Source organism: Papaver somniferum, chromosome 5 (genome assembly GCF_003573695.1).
Source record: "Papaver somniferum cultivar HN1 chromosome 5, ASM357369v1, whole genome shotgun sequence".
Lineage (NCBI taxonomy): Eukaryota > Viridiplantae > Streptophyta > Magnoliopsida > Ranunculales > Papaveraceae > Papaver > Papaver somniferum.
In genome coordinates, this window is record NC_039362.1 from 161,850,361 (window position 1) to 161,861,159 (window position 10,799).

The window sequence follows — 10,799 nt, forward strand, 5'->3', positions numbered from 1 at the left end:
ACCAGCGGGATTGACACGTAAACCAAGATGATGGATAATAGTTGTAACGATAAAAGGGCCCACCCAAAGAATCTATAAATATCCACCTCCAATAGAAGAGAAGGGCCGGTCATTTTAAGAGAGAGAATATTAGGTATAAGCTCCAGTCATGTAATTTGTTCTTTCCTCCCTACTCAAAGTCATTTGACTGAATACTTGTAGCCCCATTTTATCCATAATAAAAACTCTCAACATCCCGTAAATGTAGGTCTTAATGTTGAACCACGTATATGTGCGTCTCATTTACTTTATGTGTTTTCATTATTGTTACCTCATTTAGATTCTTCGCCTTTAAGGATGTTATTTAAGATCTATGCATACACACTCATCAGGTTTAGATTTATGAACACTGACGAAACGACGATGGGCTTCGATGCACAACCACGATGGGCTTCGATGCACATCGTCTTTTCCTTTATTTGGTTCCCATTGTATTTATTTACCCGGACCATTGTATTTTTCACTTATTTGTTTTCCGAATATTGATTGTGGACACGGAGGCACCTTCCATAACTTCGGCGTTTACAAAAGGAATGTCATGACTTATTCTCAAGTCTTTCAATAAATTTTCTTTATCTTAGAAGGAAAAAAAAAAACCTTTATTTGAACAACAGTCCTTTAGTTTGATCTCTTTTTTTAGCCACCAAGGGCTGAAATCAAATGATAGAACTAATGAATAATGCATACAAGACCTCTCTGCCAACAATGCAAATTGAGTTTATCAGTCTAAAAATGAAGTCCAGCAAAACAAGGTCGTTTTCACTATATACAAGACATGCTTCAAAAAAAGATATACAAACAAGAAAACTAGTTTCAGTATTCAGGATTTTTGCCTACCCGAACCCATCTATAACAAGTTGTTTCAATTGTAGGAGCACAGTATATTGCATTCCACAAACTCAAGTAAAATATTTGAAACCGTTTAAGTTCTTACTTACAATTTTCGACCAAATCTACAAAGCAAACCTTTAAATTACAATTTTCGACCAAATTCTCTCATAAAGGTTATATCAAAATACACACTCTCTATTCTATACTAATATTATAACTTATACACAAACATACAAAGAACAGAAAAACAATTACTTCTCTCGAAAATCAAAGTCATCTCTATTATGCTGTCTTTGACTATACACTGTTGTTACTTTCTTCTACTAAAATTCGAAGAACAAACGGTTAGGACTCTTCTTCAACTATACAACTCTAATAAATTCCCCAGGTAATCGAATATGTAGCTGATTAGCTGATAACTTCTGAAAGCTTCCTGTTATAAGGGATAAACTACTTTATAGGTTTATCCCTCAGATTTTTATATCTCTACTTTCGTTGAACCTGTTGAGGATAAAACAAACCTTGTAAAACTTACAATTCTCTGGTAATTTGTCTCATTTCAACATCAGGCATTTGGCGTCAGATCCCTAATTATTAATATCTGGATTAGAAACCATACCCATTTGCAGAACACTTTGAAGCTCATCATCATTGACCCATACACTTGACATCTGCAACAAGTTAGTACAACCAGATTAATGAATGTGCTGTGGACCATTTCGATTTTGTTCAGGTACTTGCAAGGAGGAAAACCACACATATAGCCAGTGTGGTGGGGGTTGATCCAATTGGACCACACCGCTTGGATTGTGTGGTCTTGCTAGCAATTACAAGTAAGAAATAGGACTCCATGATTAGGTTTACCTGGGGAGCAGAGAGGGGAAGGACATCAGTACTTTGCATAGGCAGCATAGCTTGATGGAAGAGATGGGGCATAGCTTGAGAGTGAGATGAGTTCACTCCAGGAGCAAAACCAAGAATAGCTGAACCCCCAGCGCGTGAATGAAGAATCTGCGGTGGAAAGGGATGTGGTAAAATAGATTGCACGAAAGCTTAAAATATGTTGTGGTAAAATAGATTGCACGAAAGCTTAAAATATGTTGCTTAATAGGTCACGTATGCAGCTGTTGCACTTATCATACTAACTTACATCTTTGGACATAATCCGTTCTATATCGGCGTTGATGTCAGGATTAACAGTGGCAAGTTTCATTGACAAAAACTGCAACCAAAAAACGGTAAGTAGTGTTAGAAAAACGCATTAAAGATAAATGACTTAGTGTTCAGACGATATCAGCTTGAGCTGAATCATTCTGGGTTTTTGTATTTATTATTTTCTGCTGCACAAGTTGTTTATTTGTTATGTACACCATAGACTTGGTTTTGTTTTTGAGAAATATGTCCGCTATTAACTCATGACTGAAATGTCTGTTAAAATTTATATGGTTTCATTTCACTCAACCTGTAATCTTTAGATAGAATGGGATTGGGAACATACAATAAGCGTCACAGTGCATCGCATAGCTTCATTCATCTGACTAACAAGTTCACAGGAAGTTTACATAGCTCTATTCATATAACTTATAAGTTCACATGCAGTCGATCCATGATTATTGCAATACCGATGTTTTTGAATGATAAAATTAGCATTTGTTTTCGCAGTTGAATCGCATACCTCAACTTGCCTTTGCAGTGACTGCACATAGTTAATTATCTCATCAAGCATAAGTGCTTTACCCGTAACCTTCAATAGTAAACGATGTCAAGTTATTTTGAGTTTAGATGCAAACTAAGATCTTATGCACAAACTCTAGAACTTCTTAAGATACCTTATCGCAGCCTGGTACAAGGTCTTGAAGCAGCTTCATCCTTTCACTTATCTTCTCCCTTCTCACCTGCATGTCATGAAGATAAGTGAACACACAGATCTATATAAAACAAAGAACTCACGACAGAAGGAAAACATGTTAAACGACTCATAATAAGAAGTTAGAACTTACTCTTTCAGCAAGGCTATGGCTATTGGTTGCCTGGCCTCGTCTTGCCCTTACATGAACGTAATCTTCTTTTAGAGCTTCCTCATTTTGTGAACTGTCTTTAGGTTCTGAAGATGGGTTTTGCTTATTTCTCTGCTTTCTCTCATTTTGCCCTTTCAGATCCTCACTTGTTTCAATTGGAGTAACCATTTGTTGCTCAGTCTCCATACTCTATCAAATTAACCAGTTTAACCAACAAGGTTATCACAAAGAACATAAAATTACAGCAATATCGTTAAGCCTAGCTATAATCACTAATATCATGAAACCAGCATCATTCACATACATATTCTTGTAAATATTTTACTACAATCAGCTGAGTCTTAGTTACCTGAGTTGAATTAAGTTGAGAATGGGTGTCCCCAGTGGGATTATCCATTACCCTTTTTCGTTTCTTTCCATTGTAGAGCGGTTTTCTACCACAGTCATTTGCAACTGGCACTTCTTCTTGAAAGATTACACCATGATCAGCTACCTTCCCAGAAGTTGAAGTAGGATTCACAGTGTTTACCTTGTTTGAGGGATAACCAGGGAGGGAATCAGCATGAACAAGCTGGTGAGATTCAGGAATGCAGAACGGAGCAAGCATCTCTATGAAGCTCCCACTTCCAAAGCTTGGAAGTTTAGGTTCAAGTCCAACAAGATTGGGATCAGATGGATAGAGAACAAGGTGAGGCGAGTTGCCGATTCTTTGATTTTCTAGTAAATCAACATTCAGTGAAGGAATACCAATCTGATGATGAGAATCCAGCAAAGAACCTTTGAATTCCATGGTTTGCGGCAGTGTAACAAGTGGGTTCCAACCAGTATGAAAGAATGAGTCTACTTCATGTGTAGATTTAGAAATGGAAATTTGGTTCATTGACATCTCTTCCACAACCTTCTCAGTCTGCAAATTTGTACACATCCCTGAAGATGGAGAGATCAAATTTGTATACATCCCTAGTCTCTGTTGAAATTCCAAATCACCATTACCATTCATGCCCATTGTAGTATAGTACCAAACTAACAGTTTGAACTCTTTTAGCACTCAATTCAGTAGACCAACAAGAATCCCTAAATCTACAATCAAACTTTAAGAAGAACAGATGGAGATATCTAGTAACTAAAAGCCAGCCAAAGATAGTTTGACTGAAAGTAGATGTTCATTGCTTGCAAGACTCTACAAGGAACAAACAAATAAAACCCTGGCAGCTTTATAGCCAACTGAAGACTAAAGCAAAAGAAACCAATTAAGCTGCAACATATCTCTAGAGACTGAAAAGAAAGGAAAGACAAAATCCAGGACAGCAGGCATACAATCTAACCCAAGTACAAAACACTCCAAAACCTTGCTTATATATTCCAAAACCCTAAGATGAATCACATTTATGTGAAAACTGTCCTGAGAAAGAAATAAAGGAACCTTTCAGTCACAGAGCATAAAGGAAACAAAGAGAATACATGAGCTAAAATTAGTTCACTGTAGAAAACATCTAAGAAAGCAAATACCCTTTTGTTCAATTAATCACTCTCCAACTAAGAAACATGTGTTGCCTCAATCAACAAACACAAGTGAGAATCAAAATGTCTTTTAAGGAAACCCTAAATAAAAGAGATTGAAAGAAAGCTTGAAATTGAATACTAACTCAACACCCAACTCCCTAGAAAAAAAGTAACAGAAGCCCCTTTTATGTTTCCTAAAAAGCGTAATCTTCAAAGCATCCAATTCTGCTTGAATTAGACAAAAAAAACTTGAAATAGGTAAGGGTTCCAGAGCTACAGAGACTAATAGACTATACCCCCTTTATATGGGTTGTTGATAGAAACCTTAAAACTCAAATTGCTTCTTCAAATTAGGAAAAAGCAAAAAATAAATACAATAATTTATTGCACACAAACAGTAATATGGAATCAAATTCTAACTTTTAATGATCAAAAAGCAAACATAGAGTACACATACATTTCATTAGAGAGAGTCATAAGAAAAAAAAATAAAAAATAAAGAGAAGTTTTGGATCTGATTTAGTGATTACCTGCCCAAGTAAATTGTATGAATGATATCCTTTTTTCTTTTTTAAGATGACAGACTAACTACTCCTCTCTCAACTGCTCTTGTTTAGTAAATTATTATTGCTCTGCCAAAAGAAAAGAAAACCTAATCTCTTCTCCCTTTTGCTTTTCTTGAAATAATAATGCCTTATTTTAATCTTCCATTATACATCAAACAAGGATGAGGAAGAAGAAGAAGATGTTCTTCTCTTGAAACCCAAGTTATCCAATTATCTATCTTCTCCTTTGATGATATCTCTTTCTTCTTTTTATTACTGACACATTTACCAAATATCCTAACAAACCAAACCTCCTGTTCTGTACTACACTCAAATTTTTCTCTCCTTTTTTATATTTACAGCCAATACCCAACTAACCCCTCCTCTCTCTCACCCCTTTTCAGAAGAGAAGAAAACACATCATTCATGGACCTGAGCTGAGCTGAGCTACACTCAACTCAATCAACCCTCCTATCACAACTGGGCCCCACCTACTCACCCCCAATATATTTGTGGTCCCCACCCTGTACTCGACGGGGTTAACTGTGAGTCCTCCTCTAGGCGCCTAGATGACCAACAGTTAACCGTATATGCCAAAACACCGGTGAGCATTTGTGTTCTTCTATGAGCTTTTGAGGCCTGTTTGGTTTTTCCGATTCAATTGATTTTTCTGACGGTGTATCGGTCATAGAAATGTGACTAAGTTGAGTGAATGTATCTAACATGGGCCATGAGTCGACCTGGGCATTGATCTTGCGAATCAAAAGAGACCAGATTTGGGAGGTCCTACAGGATATTTTAGAGGATAGGACTTGTCCATAAAATCTAATCCCAAACACAAATTTTGGCTACCGGTCAAATAAATTGACTACTACTAAGTTTTCTATGAGAGGTACTGTACGAATATGGATATTTGTTATGACACCCTTTTTTTTTTTTTCGAGGTGTAATTTTCTAACAGGACGTGGAAAATGGAATATTAGAATCTTATCATTTTGTTTGTTCTTTTTTTACCTTTACTTCCTCGTCGTCTCATGTACGGATAATGATTCCAGCTGTGTGATGATGATGCTGTAGAGCTCCTTTCCTTTTGCTTGTTAGTTGATACAAACAGTCAAGTGAAGTCCCCTAGAAAACTGATGCAAAGGTCAAAAACTACTCCATCGTTCAAGTCATTTTCTCGTCAGATTTGGGAATATTTTTTACTTTTTTTCCCCGCGGAATTTAAATCTTCCGGATTTAACGGCTATTTTGTTCCTCAACGGTCAAGAAGTCTTGAGTAGTATTATTATTGCAATTGAGACATTGACGGATGACCTAATCTTAGCTGGGGTTTGAGTGCAAGCAAGTAGTAGAGTGTTTGTGATTTCAGTGCTGGACAGGCTTAGTTACAACTTACAAAAGATGATCACTGCTGAAATGTTCTGATTAAAGTTGGAAAACAGTGTTAATGAATTGACTCGTTATAAACTCGATCAAGATAATATTGTGTTTTTTTGATTTACTTTCTGGACAGGGATAGATATTGCAGCTGTTTTATTATCATCAATAAATGCTAGGTACCACGACAATTTGGTTTCAGATAGTTACATGAACTCTTGGATTATCGCATTTACCTCAGAAAGCTACACCATCCCAGGGATTTCGATGACTGTTGCAGGCGTTCTGCAAGTTGCCTTGTAGGGTTAGTTGACCCAGTTTATTATGTGGTTTCATTTTCCTCCTCCATAAGCTGGAAAATAAAATAAAAGAATAGACCTTGACTTGTCCTACTCAGGTACATGAAAGACTACTATAGCTGAAATTGCCCCTTGCAGCCCTTACTTCCTAGACAAGCATCTGTGTCGGGTGTTGAGTGTTTCCATCAGCTAACGCTTCCTCATATGCAACTCACCAATTTCTCCGTAAAGGCTGTCCGATTTCTTTTGTAAATCAGTATTTTTTTGAAGTTGTTAATGAAATTTTCGAACTACCTAAAAAACCCGCAAAGGCTGCCCAAAACTAGCATAGGTTAAAGGGTTTGAAGCCGTAGGCTCTAAAAGCTGTGTATTTAGTTGTCCATTATGGCTGTTAAATGAACAAAAATCTTGTGTTTTATTATAGCTCTACCCCTGCCAAATGTGATACATCACCCACATGAATAACTAGCCTGGTTTACTGGCCCATGTTTCTTTACATGACCAAATGCCTCTCAAAGCAGCGAACCAAGAATACACATATTTTTGCCTCCAATATTCTTTTCTCTTATATTACATGCAACAACTGAGAGAGTAAAGTTTGATTCAGACCCTAAAGTTCTGACCTTTCGGCTCTAAGGTTCAAATTGAGTAAAAAGGTCTGCCCTCCTAGACATAATAGAAGAAAATAAAATATCAAATCAAACAGTCTCATCAGAGTCACCTGCACTTGCAACAAAAGCCCTCTCTAGTTTATATTCACCAGAGAAGCTGAAAAAAGTAATATTTTTAACTGAAATTCATGCACCACTATCTTTGAGCAGGTTTGTATATTCAAATTTCAGAGAAGCTTTATTTCTTTCAGAAAAGCTGCTATCTCACCTTGAATAAATATAAAAAACTGTACTCACAAACTAAAACATGCCTGCATGCTGTGGAGTGTAGACAGGAATGGATAAATAAAGCCTAATCTTAATGAATTTGGGGTGCACTTCAAATACTAAGTATTTTTTCTATAACATTAAAGTGAGAAGCATGATTAATGGTGACAGAAACTAAAGAAACAAGTTTATAATTAAGAATACATGAACCCATACTATCTACTGAAATTAATCAATGCATGCGCAAATCAATGAAAGATCCTAATCATCATTTTTGTTGTTCTTTTAACTTGAGAAGTAGAAAAGCTGATAAAGAATTGGTAACGAGTATAAAAATTCCTTACCATTGATTTGAACCGAATATGAATCTTAATGGACCAATCATTTAAGCCATTCATGTGTAAAGGCTACAGGATTAAAAATATTCAAAATTCTGAAAAACAACAGGATAACATTATCTATTATGTCGGGCCATCAAAGATAACAGATAAAACTAAGACATAATTTGAGATGTCCTGGACCTAGACAGAAAAATTGCTCACACTCAACTATGCTCCAACACATTAAGCTCGATATACACTGTGATAGTATTTCAATTGCTTTTGCATAATAACCCATGTTTGTAATGAGTCTAGTGACTAGTGAAGACAGAAGCAGTTGGAAGAAGAAAACATCAACAGACCCACCCCTACTTAACTAACAAGCAAGAGAAACTTGAATACATAATGAAATCTTCTACTAGTAGAAGGCAGACAATCATTTCAACAGCAAGAAGTAAACAATTAAAGCCAATTAGAACAACAGACCATCATGAGAAACGAGAAACAGATGGTAATCTACAATCTGATGCACATATTCATACATGGAATGAAAAAACAGTCTGATTATGCTTGTCGCTATTAACCACGACTTGAAATGAAAATGTATATGACATAACATATAAACAAAAAACAGCCACATTTTAGTAGTAAACAGAAACCCACGGGTGAAACCAACTTAAGTTCTCCACATAAATCAAAATACCTCTGCCTGAATGCTTGAACATGATGACCGGCCACTAGTGTCTGAATCCATCAAGATTGCAATCAGGTATGACACCTCTCCGTTGTGAAAAGCGATTGATCGGTTGACTTCCAAATGGTACAACTCCTCCAGGATAGATATCATGATCTCCACCTATAACTCTAGGAAAGTGACGTGGTTGCCTTCTGGGGTGGTGGAAAAATAGTGGAGAAGGTATTATCCCTCCACTTAAAGGGTTGGGCCTAGGGAACCTCCGCCTCCCCAATATCCTTGCCTTCTTATTTCCCCAGCACACAACAAACGTTTGCTTCCAATGGACCTTTTTATTCCTGTCTATATCTGACTGATCGAATTCTTCCACAACCTTCTGCTTCCACAGCTCATTATTCGAAGAAAGATACTTCAATTCTGAAGAAACGCAGGCAACTTTTCCAATGTCAACACCAGGAAGAGATTCGAGTACCTTCAGCTTAAGTTCTGTAGGCAGTAAAGTAAAGCATGGCGGTAAAGACAACCCAGTCTTCTCACAAAGATCAATTAGAAGTGGCAGTGCAAGTTTATCCTTGGCTATCTTCCACAATTCAAAAATTTTGCCTTCATGTAACTGTTCCAATGTTTTATCAGAATCCTCAGATGTCCCTTCGTGCAATGTCTTAGAAGAATTCGAAGAAGACTCAGCCTCGATATTCATGGCATTGTTGGACTCACAGTTCAACCACGCGAAATTTATAGAGGGAACATAAAGGGATTTATCCAAACAACACCTGTACAAATCTTTACCATTCCTACTCAAAGACCCATGAACGGTTACAAATTTCCCTAAAGTTTGAAACATTAAAACCACAGTTTCTACTGCATCATCACAACCAGACCCTAGAAGAAGGGGCACTGTATATTGTACAGACAGGGTAGATTTCGACGCCCATCCTTCAGGAAGCTGAAAATTATTAATCCTCGTTTTCCTAAAAGGATCAAAAGCAACAAAACCAGATTCCATGAAGACGGCATGCACAGCAATAATCAAAAGCTTATAGTCCCCTAATTCAGATATACCCGCCTCCTCTGTAAGAACCTTCTTAAGAAAACACGGAACTGAAGAAACCTTCTCCACTACACCATTAGGGTTTTCATCATCGGAGATATCCATAGGTTGTTCTTCAGCTAGAGTTAGGGTTTCCTTAACTTCACTAAAATTAATTGGGATTGGGGTTTCTTCTATTGGAGCTAGGGTTCGGGTTTCAGCCTTTATATAAACATTCAAATCAGAATTATTATTAGAACTTTCCCCTTGTTCCCTAGTTTGATTTGGACTATTTACTTGCTGAATTTGAGAGGAAATAAGGATTTGGGTATTACCTAAAATAAACCCAATACGGTTTGTAGTGTAGAAAATAAGATCCCCAGAAGCGATTCCTATTGCTTGAAGTGAATCATGAGGAGCAGCATCAATCCTGTCTTTTCGGTTAAGAGAGAGTTGTAGGGTTTCAGAAGAAACTGAGATTTTTTCTGCGATTGTTTCTTTGAGATTTTGAAAAGAAGAAGTTGATGGTAATTCGATTTTCAGGGTCTCTTTCGATTCGAGTGATCTAATTCTTAACTTCATCGCTCTGTAGATAAGATACGTAGAGAAGAACGAGATAACGGAATGTGAATTTTCCCAAGGCTGGTAATGGGTGCGAGGCTTAGTGGGGGTGTACCAAGTAAAGGCAAAAACAGTTTTGTCCTATATGAAAATATGTTTTGTCCTATTATAATTTTGTTACATCCCCATTTAATCTGGTACCCCTATTAGCAATTTTGAATTTTCCTGCATGGATAAGTCGGTTTGAAGTTGAACTGAGTTCTACTTCTACACCCTATAACCTCGATAAATGAATACATTTGGGACTAGAAAAAAAGTGTCGGGTCGTGAAGTAAAGAAAAAAACTAAGAAAGAATGCTTTCTGCCTCTCCCTATCACAAAGAGAGGCGATACAAGAAGGAGGAGTAGCAATCAACATAAATGGTACATCACATTGATATATCAACCCAATCAGAGGAATTCGGCAAAGGGACCCGCCATATTCTTACATCTACATAATTTGTGCGGAGATCTTATCTACGAATTTGGGGAACCTTCAATGTCAAAAGTTGGTTCAAGGTCTTCACATTTCAAAAAAAGCACCATTATTCACCTAATGTACGATGATGACCTTCTAATCAGTTACAAAGCCTCTGCTGAGAATAATCTCCATCTCAAGAACCTGCTTCAATCTTATGCCACTTCGGCAGGCCAGGTAATCA

At 37.0% G+C, this 10,799-nt stretch overlaps 2 protein-coding genes across 6 annotated transcripts; both read right to left on the reverse strand.

Moving 5' to 3' along the window:
• Window positions 1-926: 926 nt before the first annotated feature.
• On the reverse strand, window positions 927-5,301 carry LOC113283439 (transcription factor bHLH137-like). 5 transcript variants are annotated; one of them, XM_026532700.1, is made up of 9 exons: window positions 4,922-5,301; window positions 3,238-4,290; window positions 2,871-3,077; window positions 2,700-2,765; window positions 2,546-2,614; window positions 2,021-2,092; window positions 1,735-1,881; window positions 1,490-1,541; window positions 927-1,371 (listed from the first exon to the last, which is right to left on the reverse strand). In XM_026532700.1, exons 2-9 carry the CDS (start codon window positions 3,892-3,894, stop codon window positions 1,349-1,351), a joined length of 1,293 nt encoding a protein of 430 aa, XP_026388485.1. In that variant the 5' UTR covers window positions 3,895-4,290; window positions 4,922-5,301; the 3' UTR covers window positions 927-1,348. The 5 variants fall into 5 exon arrangements, with proteins under 5 accessions (XP_026388485.1, XP_026388490.1, XP_026388489.1 ...); XM_026532705.1 differs by having other exon boundaries at window positions 3,238-3,795; window positions 4,922-5,300; XM_026532704.1 differs by having other exon boundaries at window positions 3,238-3,815; window positions 4,922-5,300.
• A 2,984-nt stretch (window positions 5,302-8,285) lies between these two features.
• Window positions 8,286-10,195, reverse strand: LOC113283440 (putative F-box protein At1g23770). The gene has a single exon (XM_026532706.1). The coding sequence runs from the start codon at window positions 10,117-10,119 to the stop codon at window positions 8,551-8,553; it is 1,569 nt and encodes a 522-aa protein (XP_026388491.1). The 5' UTR covers window positions 10,120-10,195; the 3' UTR covers window positions 8,286-8,550.
• Between the last annotated feature and the right edge of the window lie 604 nt (window positions 10,196-10,799).